The sequence below is a fragment of the Amphimedon queenslandica genome, unplaced genomic scaffold (assembly GCF_000090795.2).
Source record: "Amphimedon queenslandica unplaced genomic scaffold, v1.1 AMPQUscaffold_13017, whole genome shotgun sequence".
Classification (NCBI taxonomy): Eukaryota; Metazoa; Porifera; class Demospongiae; order Haplosclerida; family Niphatidae; genus Amphimedon; species Amphimedon queenslandica.
In genome coordinates this window covers 47900-62177 of record NW_003546747.1, presented here as the reverse complement: position 1 = coordinate 62177, position 14278 = coordinate 47900, and the positions used below count along the sequence as shown (strand labels likewise).

General features: G+C 35.5%; 1 protein-coding gene, 2 long non-coding RNA genes and 1 pseudogene across 4 annotated transcripts; 3 read left to right on the top strand and 1 right to left on the bottom strand.

Moving 5' to 3' along the window:
* Nucleotides 1–6: 6 nt before the first annotated feature.
* On the top strand, nt 7–2032 carry LOC100634828 (dynein heavy chain 5, axonemal-like). The gene is made up of 4 exons (XM_020001857.1): nt 7–227; nt 685–786; nt 981–1147; nt 1527–2032. The coding sequence occupies exons 1-4, from the start codon at nt 84–86 to the stop codon at nt 1549–1551; spliced, it is 438 nt and encodes a 145-aa protein (XP_019857416.1). The 5' UTR covers nt 7–83; the 3' UTR covers nt 1552–2032.
* Nucleotides 2033–2260: 228 nt separating this feature from the next.
* Nucleotides 2261–7785, top strand: LOC109585732 (uncharacterized). Of its 2 annotated transcripts, XR_002186629.1 has the most exons (9): nt 2261–2930; nt 3085–3429; nt 3481–3579; nt 3838–4437; nt 5663–6230; nt 6284–6379; nt 6425–6599; nt 7559–7621; nt 7669–7785. It is a non-coding gene; the product is annotated as an uncharacterized LOC109585732 (long non-coding RNA). The 2 variants fall into 2 exon arrangements; XR_002186630.1 differs by lacking the exons at nt 2261–2930; nt 3085–3429; nt 3481–3579; nt 3838–4437 and adding an exon at nt 5242–5445 and having other exon boundaries at nt 5500–6230.
* Nucleotides 7786–10132: 2347 nt separating this feature from the next.
* On the bottom strand, nt 10133–11336 carry LOC109585733 (uncharacterized). The gene is made up of 3 exons (XR_002186631.1): nt 10706–11336; nt 10535–10657; nt 10133–10479 (listed from the first exon to the last, which is right to left on the bottom strand). It is a non-coding gene; the product is annotated as an uncharacterized LOC109585733 (long non-coding RNA).
* A 1116-nt stretch (nt 11337–12452) lies between these two features.
* LOC105314289 (uncharacterized protein K02A2.6-like) overlaps nt 12453–14278 on the top strand; it is a 6433-nt pseudogene continuing 4607 nt past the window's right edge.

Here is a 14278-nt window from a genome sequence, read left to right as displayed (position 1 = left end):
CGCGCTCCTACCCTTCTCTTTTTCTTTTATGGGCTCCTGACTCAACTAATGGACTGAAGAATGCTCGATCAGACAAGAAGATAATGGCTGCCACTGACCAAGCATTCCTTGACATGCTCAATTCTCTCATTGAAATGATGACACAAGAACTGAACAAGATTGACAGAGTAAAATACAAGACACTGATCACAATACACCTTCATCAGAGGGACATATTCAATGACCTGGTAAGACATTGTACACTGTTACTACTTTTTTAAATTGCTCCGAAATCACTCCAAAATTTTTATTACATTTTCTGATACATATTGATGTACTTATGCTGTGTAGAAAGTTTGAGGTGATTCCGACTTCAATTTTTAAAGTTACGGCCATTTTAAGTATCATTCACAGTATCATTATTTTATTTGTTAGGAGCAGCTTGATATTAGTAACCTACATGTACATGTACCTCAATGGAAGCCACTCCTCTACACTATAGCATTCCTCCACACTACAGTAGAGGAGAGGAGGAAGTATGGACCACTGGGTTGGAATATACCCTATGAGTTCAACCAGGGAGACTTTAATGCCAGTACACACAATACATACAGAACCTACTGTACATGTACTTGATGACATGGACTTGAAGAAGGTATTTCAACTAGTATTGGTAGTATGATACATGTATATGTACTTGTATAGGGTCCGTCATGGAGTGCTGTACGGTACATGATTGGTGAGATACAGTATGGAGGAAGAGTCACTGATGATTATGACAAGCACTTACTGAACACTTATGCTAAAGTTAGTATCTACTATACTATAGTCATTAAACAGTACTGGTGGTAGAGTATTGTCATGACTTGCTGCGCTATAATGTAATCAAAATAATATATAGGATAATAGTTTTTGATGTTTTCATGCAATGAAGACTATAGTGTTTCATGGACTTATACATTAACTCTGTCCTCATTATTTTCCTTCTCTTGTTCATGTAGCTTTGGTTTGGTGAGCACATGTTCCAGCAAAAGTTTAGATTCTGTAATTGTAAAGTGTTTCCAATCCCAGTGTTCAAGACAGTCCAGGATTACATCAGTTACATTGATTCCCTTCCCATGGTCATCACTCCTGAAGTCTTTGGAATGCATCCTAATGCTGACATCACGTGAGTTTATGCTAGCAATACTTCATGACAACTTACTGTAGCTATTAATTAAAATTTTGGCATTTTGATAATCATTCATTTGTGAAAATAAGTCTTGCCATTTTAACCCATTATATATAATTTGTTTACTTTTAGTTATCAGAGCAATACAGCTAAGAGTTGTCGTGAAATAATTTATTTTCATGTTGCCCTACATGTACACATGCGTGAAAGCTTGTGCTTGCATGAAGCATCTACCATAACAGGGTCTTTGGCTCCATTTTGTCAATAGTTCCTATTACAAGCTTTTGTATTACGGTTAGTACATGATCTATAGCTTGTATATGATGTCTTTTCTTTTTATGTTTTCTCCAATTATAATTGATATATTTTTATTCAGGTACATGCAAGACTACAGAAAATAGGTGCCATTGCTCCAATGAATGTTTTTCTAAGACAAGAGATTGACCGAATGCAAAGGATCATTACAATAGTGAGGAACACTTTACAAGATCTGCAACTAGCAATAGATGGCACTATTGTTATGAGTAAAGTAAGAGTTGTGTTATCATCTACAATTATTATTTGAATTAATTTTGGACTCTTTGTAATACTCTTGACAATATGTATGATGCTAGAGTTCCTACAGCCTGGAGAAAAGTTAGTTACATTATGTTGTGTGTTGAGTGAAGAAAAACTGGTTTATATTTTGTGGTTTTAATTTTCTGTGAATGACAGTTTACAAAGCCTGTAATCATGAAATTATGCACCAAAAAGACAAGAATGAGAGAGGCATTTTGTTGCCAAATATACACCATCTTTCTAATTGTGGCAACTTGTTGCTTTCGAGATGAAAGTAGCCAGAAATTTCACTAGCATTAAGTGTGCCTATGTAGTGTATGGCCTTAAAAGATTGGGAAAAAGGAAAATATTATGTTATGTTTGACTAATATTATTTTAATGTTAGATATTGTGGGAATCGGCTACCATTGGGTTCTGGTTTACTGAGTTGCTGGAGAGAGACTCTCAGTTGAGGTCCTGCATGAGTATTTGGAGGACGTCCTGATTTGTTTTGGATGACTGGTTTCTTTAATCCTCAAGGATTCTTAACTGCTATGAGACAAGAGGTAGGACTATAACATGTACCGTATCTCTCTGTCATTTGTGCCTAAGACCCTGTACTTTTTGACCCAATTTGACTTTGAGCAACTTTAAAAATTTATTAAATCTTGATTTAATAACTTTAAAAGTGAAAATTGTCTTTTGACAAAATAGTAGCTTTAGCATAATTTGACGTACAATATGTGTGAGAAATTTTGTCACTTTTGGGAAAATTGTTGGCCCAGTTTGAGGTTAAATTTACCAGATTTCATGTGAGAAATGTTTAGCTCACTTTGATGTAAAAGCTACTCAGTTTTGAACATTGAAGAGAGTAAAACTGACATTGATCGAAAAATAAATTTTAAATTGTCACATTGTTTAGTTGGGGCAAGCTTGGGCAAGCTCCACTGTAGCAGGAGTCTTCTGTATGTATGTATGCGTACGTCTGCAGTCATGCCCATCTTCTGGTCACACCCCATGTGTGCACTACTATCTATTTATCGGTCAATGATCTAATGCGGTAGCTCGTTCTAGTGAAATATTGTAAAAACACATGTGCATGTATGAAGCAAGAAAAAATCTCAAGATCAACCTCAACGACTTAGCTTGAATGAAAAGGATGCTCTTCTTGCTCAGCTCAGATGGTTATGATTGCGTCCCAGACTCAAGATTTAACTAGAAAAGCAGCCTAGCTAGCAGCAGAGTGAGTCAGCGCAATATTTTTCCCGGGAAATATACCCATTATACTGTATAATGTCTTAAAGCATGCATGTAATATAGTGTACATGTACCTTTATCTGTTAGTGTACAGGTAAATGTACATATTAGTGTATTAATGTATTGATTTCATTTATTAGGAAGAGAAGTGGGAGGAGTTGTTGTATGCTAGACCACTCCCTGATGCTCATAAAGACAACATACATGTAAAGGTTGTTTGTTTGTCATAAAGACAACATACATGTAAAGGTTGTTTGTTTGTTAATTTACTTGTTTGTGTAGGGTTAATTGTCTTGTTAACTTGATAAACCTGGGCGAGCTAACAGTAAATATACTATCATTTTATTAATGTTAGGTTTTATTGATTATTATTAATATAACCACTAAATAATTAGCTATTATTATTGTTAATTTCAGGATGTTTAGTTGTTGTTCAAGTTTTATAATTTAGAGTTGGGAATGATGACTACATCATATCAGTAGTGGTGAGTGTGCATGTACATTTAAGTATTATAATACAATGTATGCATTCACAGGATAAATCCATTGAGTTTATAAACAGTTTAAATGATGAGTTACTTAAGAAGGAGGCAACCACTGACTCAAGGAGTGAGACCTTCTCTTCAATAATGAAAGTATGATATATATCAAGTTAATAATAGTCATGTGATGTCAGTGGGGTTGTAGCCAATTATATTGTGTACATATCGATGTCCTTATTCTTTGTAGAAAGTTTGAACTGATTTTGACTTATTTTTACGTTGTTTATAGCAGTCAACTAAATACCTAATACATGCATGTACATGTACATGTACTGCATTGTTATTAGTACATGCTATTATGTACATGTACTAGCTGTTATTACTCATTATAATTATGCTTCCTTACTGCAGTGATGGTATTGATCTGTTGGTCAATCAGCCTCCTTTAAGGAACAACTGCTTTCTTTACAGTACTTTAAAGAACTTCAAAGTACTTACAAGCACTGAAGTACCGGCCACTACCACCAAGCACTTTGTGAAGTACTTAAGAATAAGTACAAGTACAGCAAGTTAATGTAAAATACTCTGTAAAGTACTCCTCTCCTCTACTCATACAAGTACTCTGAACACTGTACTTAAGTATTAATGTACCTCACCCCATCCCTGGTTAATAATAGGGGGCCTCCCTCTCATTAAGGAGGGGGAAGGGGGTAATGGTGTCTCCCTCTTGTTTTGGTTAATTTGTTCTCTGTTGTAGGCTAAGATTGTTTGACAGTGGTGTTCTAGTAGTAGAGTCACTCAGCTTGAAAGAAGAAGTCATTATTGAAGAGACAGTAAAAATGGTTAGTTATAAAGTACTGTCTAGACATTAGTTATAAAGATGCTATATATAAATGCATGTATGTATTTATACTATCATTAGTTTGTAGGTACAGGATAATGGTAGTCTGACAGCACAGGAGCTATCTAATCATGCTGGTGTATCCATAATGTTGGCAACTGAACAGTATGGTCTGGTTTTATATATAGTTTAGTATAGTTGGTGTGTTTTGTGATGTTTCTTATGCCACTAATACATGTACATTGTATGTCCATATGCCACTAATACATGTACATTAGGCCTGGGCGATAGTAGTAATATCACTATCACGATATTTAGTAACTCTATTATCACGATAGTGAACATATCACGGTAGTTCAGCCATAGGGTTTACATGTGGAAATACAATGATTTATTTAAGGATGTAGTCATTGTACTTAGTCATTGTACTTATTTAATCCAAATTTTTAACAAGAAACACTGTCCCGCTATACAGAAAACACGTTCACATGGTGCTGATGTAGCAGGGACAGTGAAAAACCTTGAATTAAGCTGTGCTAGTAAGTCATACCACTCTATTTGTGGAAGTTGTCATTTATTACAGCTGTAAAGTGTCATTTATGCCATGCTCCATGCACACATAGCAACTATCATGATAGTTAGAATAACAGTATCACTATCATGATAGGCTGTACGCTATGACGATAGTGCAACTATCGATACTATCGCCCAGTCCTAATGTACATTGTATGTCCATATGCCACTAATACATGTACATTGTGTGTCCATATGCTACTAATACATGTACATTGTATGTCCATATGCACTAATACATGTACATTGTATGTCCATATGCCACTAACACATGTACATTGTATGTCCATATGCCACTAATACATGTACATTGTATGTCCATATGCCAATAATACATGCACATTGTATGTCCATATGCCACTAATACATGTACATTGTATGTCCATATGCACTAATACATGTACATTGTATGTCCATATGCCACTAATACATGCACATTGTATGTCCATATGCCACTAATACATGTACATTGCATGTCCATTATAGTCAATCAGCCTCCTTTAAGGAACAACTGCTTTTACTCAATGGAGGCTCATAGGCGGCTATAGGCCCAGGCAAGCCAGGGCTTTGCCCTGGTAGTTTTCAACCAAAACCACACCCAAAAGGTGTGTTTTGTTAATATTAGGAGTGAGATCATCACTAGAATTCATTTTTTATAGCCACAACTGTTTATACTTGCTATCAGCTCCACTTTACAGTTATTTTAGTGTGGTAACTGGCTTTTGTGAGCTATTATAATAACTTTTAATCATTTTATTAATTGACCACACCCCTAATTTATATGAATAATTAATGAGCCCTGGTTAATTTAAGATTCTGTAGCCGCCTATGTGGAGGCTGTCCAGTTATTACAAGAGAAGATGGATGGCTCTCCTACCAGAAGAGACATTGTCACTATGATGCAGTTAATTATGCATGCGCATGTACATGTAGCTAGAGGAGTCAATCATAGGTGTACAATGTACATACCGTATATGGAGCGCCAAAGTGGACAAAATTCCTGATCCATGATATACATATGGAGAGGTAATTATGGCGATACGCAAAGCGCATCGCCTCATTAATGCATTGATTTCATGATCAATTTTTGAATCGATTATCTACACGTCACTAATGGCAATGCATGTATTATGCATAATTAATGACCTATCATCAGGCCACGCCTATTGTGAGCGTGCCTTGTCTTGAGAAACAAGATGGCGTCGATGTTTTCAAAACAGTTGTACTTGAAGTTACTTACATTATGTAGTTTCTTAGCTGTGTGAGAACCTGAAACACTCATTTAGAGGTTTTTCATTCATTAAACTGAACCCGAGATAGTCAAATGGTTACTTGGTTAGCCCTGAAAGGCCGGAATTGTTAAACTGTAAGGAGTTGTTCCAAGTCAGAAGTGTGTATATTACTACTGTTCCTGCTCGTATTTACTATAAATATTATTTATAGGACTATAGTACCATACCAAGCAAAAGGAAAAGAACACAACCAAAAGAAGTGAAAAGGATTAAAGAATGCAAAGATGTCATTGATTCACTACAATTTGTGAGCTCTCTGTTAGTTATAATGATATCAATTATGTGTACATAGGACAGTGAAGCAACTGAATCAAGGTTATAGGATAGACTGGGAAAGCCCAATGGCAATGAGTGCCAATGAAATTGTTCTGCCCGCTATACTGTGTCTTATTACCGATGAGCAGCTTTTGCAGCAATACTGGTTTCAGTGTACATTGTTTGTGAATGCTTTATAATTTAATAAATTAGTAATTTTTTGAATTTTTTTTCATTTTTACTAAAACACGTTCATAAATAGATTATGTAATACCATTGGCTACTGTAATATTCCTGACTTAGCCCACCACACCCTATGTACACATAAAACAAGAGCATATACATGTACATGTATTAGAAAAAATATAGAAAAATCTTTTCTAAGTAATTTTGACTTCATACACCTTTTACTATAACACAGGATGTTTTGTCAATGCCTGTACATACCCCTTGACAACATTTTGTTTCTTCCTTTAGAACATAATCTTTTTGTGTACATATATGCTCTTCCTTTGCCACTCTCTTCCGCTCCTCTTAACATGCACTAAATGACCCATACCCACTCCTAATCTCTCACTGTGCCTCCTTCAATCTCCCTGAATATAGTCTATTCTAATACATTCTTCCCTATTATCCCTCTCTTTATGGCTTTACTGTCCTACACCTCTCTTATTTCTACATCTTTCTCATCTCTGCTCCTGTGTGTCTTTATCCTATGTATATTTCATGCTCTCTATCTTCCTTTCTACATCCACATGTATGCTGTCCTCCCCCATGACTCTCTCTCTTTCCCACTTTTAGTCTCTCTCTTTCACTAAAAGTACATGTATCTCTCGCTTTTAACTCCACCTCTGCCTTGTTTCAATTTATCTCTTTTGCTCTATATGATGTCTAATTCATTCTATCCTTGAATTTAATTCCTTCTCTTTCTCCCTTGATCTGTCTGTGTCTTTTAAACTTTCCCTCCACTGACCCTGTTTTGCATAATTTACTGTTAATCCATTTTTCTCTATTATGTATGCACCAGTGACGTAGTTGATTACCAGGCCTACATTATGTCACAGAAGTAGTTGTATCAACCATTACACACAAAATAGCATTACAGTTACTATTGTTGTTTAATCTGACTCACCATTACAATTCACTGCTATGTATCTCTCTATCTTTTTAGTGTTTCTGTCTCTTTCAAGCTTAGGATTTACACTACTGACATCAAGCCTTTCATTCAAATAAGGTCAATATTATAATTTCCCCATTTTATGTTTCTCTGTATGATTATAGGTGAAGTTCAAGGCAGACAAGAACACATGTGTATAATAACATTTATGATTGCTGTGCTTTACTAATTATGACTAAAATTATTACTAAAAATACCTTTACTAATGCAGCACATGACAATCAGTTCAGATACAGCATGATGCCAGACCGTTTGCAATGCTTGAAAAGTCAAAGGCAAGGTCCTTTCATTTGATTCAGGGATGAGAAAGTTACCTATTGGCTAAATGTAGAGGTTTCATAATGTTAATAAATTTTAAAAGTAAGTTGGCAGTCTCATCTTGATAGTTGTCTGATATCAGTAGGTAGGCATGCACAAATACTTGCTATAAAAAATTAAAGTACTAAATTTGGCTAAACAACTATAGAGATAATCAGCTAAACAACATGCATGCTTAATTAGGGGGTGGGGCTGAAGGTTTTTAGCTTAAAACTCAAAGATTTTACATGACAGGTCCAAAAAACTGCTATTATGTGCTTGATACAATTATTAACTAGTGCTACAGCAAGGTTTTAGGGTTGTTGCAACCAAACTTTATATTTTGACTATTTTGACTAAAAAGTTGGTCTCAGGCAAAGTGTAATCATTTATTGGTTTACAGGGCTTGAAAAGCAAATCAGCTACTTCTGAGACAAATTCGTCTTGACCATTGCATTTAACTTCAAACTTTGCTGTAGCACTAAATTATTATTGTGTTAAGCACACCATTGCAGTTTTAGGGACCTGTGACATAAAACCTTGGAGTTTTCAGCTAAAAACCTTCAGCCCTACCCCCTTATTAAGCATGCAGAAAGTACGTTTAGGTGATTATCTCTACAGTTGCTCATTCAAATTTAATACTTATATTTTTCAAATAAAGTAATTGTGCATACCTACCTGCTGATACTAAACAACCATCAGAATTGCACTACTTACATGCTCAAAAAATTATTTGTCGTTATGCAACTTCTGTATTGCTAATTCTCATCCCTGGATCAAGTGAAAGGACCTTGCCTCACGAGCTGCTTTATATTGCATGCCTGCGCTTCTTAGTAGTAGCATATTATTATATTAAATATATATATTTTTGCAAATAAAATTACAAAAAATTACATTAAAATTGCATGGTCATGTATGTAGAGTCCTGTGCTCTTGATACTTAAATTAGACTATAATCAAACAGAGAAACATAAAATGGAGAAATATATTATAATTGACCTTACTTGAATGAAATACTTGATGTCAGTAAGCATAAATCCTAAGCTTGAAAGAGACAGAGACACTAATAAGATAAAGAAAAAGAAAGAGCAAAGAGAAGGAGGTGCATAGCAGTGAATCGTAATGGTCAATCAAATTAAACAGCAATGGTAACTGTAATGCTATTCAGTGTGTCATGGCAATTATTTCATTTATATACATGTAGCTATACTAGTCTCGCTGGCCAGACCCTTGCCTGGCCAGCGAGACTATAGCTAAACTTCAATGAATCAGTGACATACATGTGGGCCTGTGTGTGCATGGCATACATTTTCAATTTGTATGTGTCAATTGTCAAAAATTACTACATAATGCTACTGGTATAATCAACTACATCACTGGTGCATACACAATAGAGAAGAGAGGAACATCAATGAGGAGCAATGGAGTGGAGAGAAAGTTTAAAAGACATAGACAGAGACTTGGTATATGGTGTAAAGGGAGAAAAGAAAAAAATAATAGAAATATAGAAAAATAGTAGAAGAGAGAGACCAGAAGTGGGAAAGAGCAAGAACGAGAGTGTTTGTGATGAGGAGACTAATATATGTACATGTATGTAGAGAGGAAGGTAGAGAGGAGTAAACATACGGAAGCAAAGATGAAGATGATGTAGAGGAAAGGGACATGTAGGAATGATAGGGAAGAAGAGGAGAGAGTGAATGAGAATAGACTATAATTCAGGGAGATTGAAGAAGGAGGCACAGTGAGTGAGGAAGAGAGAAATCATACACTAGGAGAGGGTATGGGTGCAGGTATCATTTGTAATGCATCTTAAAAACGGGGAAAGAGAGAGTCAAAGGTACAATGTACAAGTATACATAGACATTATGCACTAGGGGAAAGAAATTAAATGTTGCCAAGTGGCATGTACAGAATTTCCCACAGGTTTTGGGATAGTGCTCATTCTTTTGATGGTGGGTAAAATCCTGTACTATAGTAAAAGGTGTATTACATGAGGATGTACATGTTTGTCAAAAATCGCTAGAAGAAAATTTTCCTTTTTAAAATTTTTTCTGATACATATAGCTACATGTTCTTATGTTGCATTGAAAGTTTAAGCTGATTACAATCAAGCTTAAATTTTTACTAGCTGAATTTACAAAGTTGCTCAAAATAATATATTGTACTGTATTTTGTCAAATTTCATCAAAAACTACTAGGAGAGAATTCACCACTTTTGCTTTGTAAATATTACGCATACACTTTGTTGGCATTCTAGTTCATAATAATTATTCATAATTACAATGAAAAGTATGATAATGAGTATGAAACACATTCAATTTTAATAGATAATAACATTATAAACCTTTAGGTTCAATGCTAAATATGAATCTCTGTGTTCATTTAACAATACCTACAACAATTGAAAAAAGAGTACTTCAAGCAATAGCAGCATAAACAAAATTGCGAACAGCTACATATAATGGCACTCCATAATCTTCACAGTCTTGCAAAGGGTCCACACTTTGCTTCAATAAAGCTAGCTGTTCTTCACTAAGAGGGCAATTCTCTGGTGGAACAGTAATGTCTTCATTATCTAAAACAGCAGGACCATCCCAGTCTACACCATAATGTGTGTCCTGCGTTCAAAATAATAACTAATAATAATTATGCTGAAATAAATTGCTAACTTACAAATGGAAAAAAATCATTTTCAGTATCATCATGCAACATTGCCATTCCACTAATCCATAATTGTAAGGGGCACATATTGTTCTCTGTCCTTAAACGGTGCTGACTGTATGTATCACGGAATACCTATATATAACAATAAGTAGACAGAAAACTCATTATTAATATTAATACTTTTAGATGGTGAGCAATTCTTGGCTTTCATGTGACTGAAGGTCTTGCACCTGACATTATGCATGATATATTGGAAGGTGCTTTACAATATGAGACTAAAGAGTTGCTGATACACGTAACACAAGAAAGATGACTTATTCCACTCTCATTTTTGAATCAACAAATTGAAAGTTTTCCTTAAGGATATTGTGATAGTTCAAATAAACCTTCAATCATTACTCTTACTTCTCATGATCATAGTCTAAAGCAATCAGGTATGTTAATTATGATGCATGATTCAGAGTTATACCTCATTCTATTATAGCAACACAAATGTGGTGCTTGGCCAGATTGTTGCCTTTATTAGTTGGAGAGTTCATACCTGTAGGTGAACCTCACTAGGAAAACTTCTTGCTTTTGCTAACAATTGTTGAATATGTGTTTGGACCAGTCACATCAGAGGATGTTGTTCCTTATTTAAAAGACTTAATAAGAGAACATGAAAATTTCTGTCAGCTTTACCCTAATGCTTCTATAATTCCTAAAATTCATTATATAATACACCTTCCAGAATGGTTACTGAAGTAAGATAAAATATGATACATTAATAACTCAATTTTTTACTGCGTCTTATACATGTATTCATGGCTAATTGCAAATGGTGTTATACATGTAGATAGAATTATATGCATAGTTATTGTACATTGTAAGTACAGCTATAATTTTAAAATTTTATTTTAGTTTTGGACCAGCAAGTCGGTATTGGTGCATGCGTTTTGAAGCCAAGCACAGTTACTTCTAATCACTTGCTCACAGAGTAAAATGCTTTAAAAATATTGAAAAAACTTTAGCAGAACATCATCAAAATTTAATGTGCTACTACTCGTTTTGTGACTATTATGTTTTCAGAGAATGGACATTTGGGAGAACTAAGTAGTAAGTGCTGATTGTGTATTGTACTTGCATGTTTGTATAATCAAGAATGTACTGTTTTCTACAAAAAGAATAAATATTCGTCTAAAACTTCAGCAAAATTTCTTTCACCATGCAGCTATTATGTGCATTTGCAAAAATTATTTTATTTTTGGCATTATGTAGGCAAACAGTTATGGTTGAGAATTGCACACATAGTGATATACTGTTAAGAAGAGGGATTAGTGCACAAGAGGAAATTAACATGTAAGTGTATTATTGTGATTACACTTTTTTATGTACATATGCATATGTAATTATGTATTATGTATAGTGTAAGCTGGGCTCAGACCGGAAGCGTTTTTTATAAACCAGGTGCTATTGTGGTAACAAGAAATAATCTCCTGCCAGTGTTTGGAGTCATTGTTGACATTAATGTGTTCCAAGAGGATATCTATTACTTTGTTCTCCAAGAATACATTACCCACTGTTTCGTGCCACATTTTCATTCTTTTGAGGTTTCAATTACTTCTCCACCTGTATATCACACCTATGAAGTTCATGAATTAGCTGATTATCATCCTTTGTGTATTTATAGTATTAACAATAAACAATTAATTCCACTAAAATATTAAATTACAGAAGAATTTTGATAATTTTGGTGTTAACCTGTATTGTTGTGCATACACACCGGATATTGTGTGCATGACATACTTTTTTGTGGAGTGTGAAAACACACCTGTAGTGTGATATGAATTTGGTGTGTATAATACACTGTATTTTTTTCAGTGAAGGACCTTGGACGAGAGAATGTTTATTATAAAGGCCCCCATACGTTAGCCCAGATGTTGCCAGCAACATGTTGCCTAGTGTATGGAGACCTTAATCAGCAGTCAGAGCAGAAGTGTTATCGCTATGGCCGTGATGGTCACCGTCCCGTTGAGTGTCGATTTAGGGGAGCCATTTGTCGAAAGTGCAGGAAGAAAGGGCATCTTCAGGCTGTTTGCAGAAGCCGAGAGAGTAGCAACGCTGCCCCACTTGAGCACAAAAGGAAGACCACTCAGAAGGCTCCAGTAAGGAAGGTAGATGAGCCAGAAAACGAGAGCTCTGCTAATCATTGTGATGAGGATGTTCCTGGATGTTTTAAAGTGAAAGTGAACTCTGTTAAGGGTACACTACCACCAATCAAGGTTTCTGTAAAATTATACGGCAAGCTGATAGAGATGGAAGTGGATACTGGTGCAGCTGTGTCTATTTTGACAGTAACAACCCTTGTTCTTTTTATTTTATGTGTACCTGTAACAAATGTTTGTCTTGTTCTTCTAGTAACTACACTTATTTTTAACTATTCTTCTACTAATGCTACTATTGTCACATTTCTTATATTGTTTTATTTGTATTCTTTTGGCTTGTGGCTCCTCGGCTACTTGTCCTTCAGGTACTCTTTCCTAACCCCTATTTTTTGTCCTTCCCATTTCTTACCTGTAAAGTGTTTAATAATAATAATAATAATAATAATAATAATAATAATAATAATAATAATAATAATAATATAATTTCGGAAGGTACCTATCGTAAATGGTTGCGGAAAGATACACCCCTCTGTCCTGCTGAGATATAGCTGCAAACATATACATCTGAGCCACTGACTACACTAGGAAGATGCATGCCATGTCACCCTTCAGTATGGGAATCAGAGAGCTCAGGGAACTGTGTATGTAGTATCAGGAGAGGGACCATCCTTACTGGGATGAGATGTTCTCCAGAAGATTAAGGCTACATTTACACAGCAATGCAAAACACATCTTTTTTAAAGTATCCACTTTGAACACCGTTTTCGTTTCCATAGAGTTCTATCAAGATTTTATCACGTTTTCATTCGTTCCTGTGTAAACAGAAGCATAAAACAGGCACAAAACTATACCGTCGGATTGCATCGTTTTCGTTGCTGTGTAAACGTGGCCTAAATTAAACTGGCCTAAAATTATGAGGCAAGTTCATAATAATGATAATATTGCTGGAGGAGAGCCTCAGCAGTTGGGAACATTACTAAAAAGGTATGAGGCAGTATTACAAGACAAATTGGGCACCGCTTTCAAGGGTACCCAAGAAGGAAGGAAATATGAGAATTTGTGGAGATTATAAAGTCACCGTCAATCCGGCCTTAGCAGTAGACATTCATCCCATTCCTAAACCACAAGAACTCAGTGTTCGCCTCCTTTGCTGGTGGGGCCCGAGAAATTCACTAAACTAGATCTGTCCCAGGCCTACCAGCAGCTGCTGCTAGACTGAGAAGTCCAAGGAGTTGATGACAATCAACACTCACAAGGGGCTCTTCAGATACACCCGACTTCCTTTTGGAGTTGCCTCAGCACCAGCTATATTCCAGAGAACCATGGATAGCATATTGCAAGGTATTCCTAGAGTGTGCTGCTATATTGATGATATTTTAATATCAGGAGAGACTGATGAAGAGCACTTACAAAACTTAGAAGCTGTACTAGGAAGACTACAAGAACATGGTGTTACTGTTAAGCAGAGCAAGTGCAAGTTTCTTTGTAAGTCAGTAGAATACTTGGGTCATGTTATTGACAAAAGGGGGTTGCATGCTGCCAATGAGAAGGTCAAGGCCATAGTGGATGCACCCCTTCCCAAAAATGTTGAGGAGCTCAGGTCGTTTCT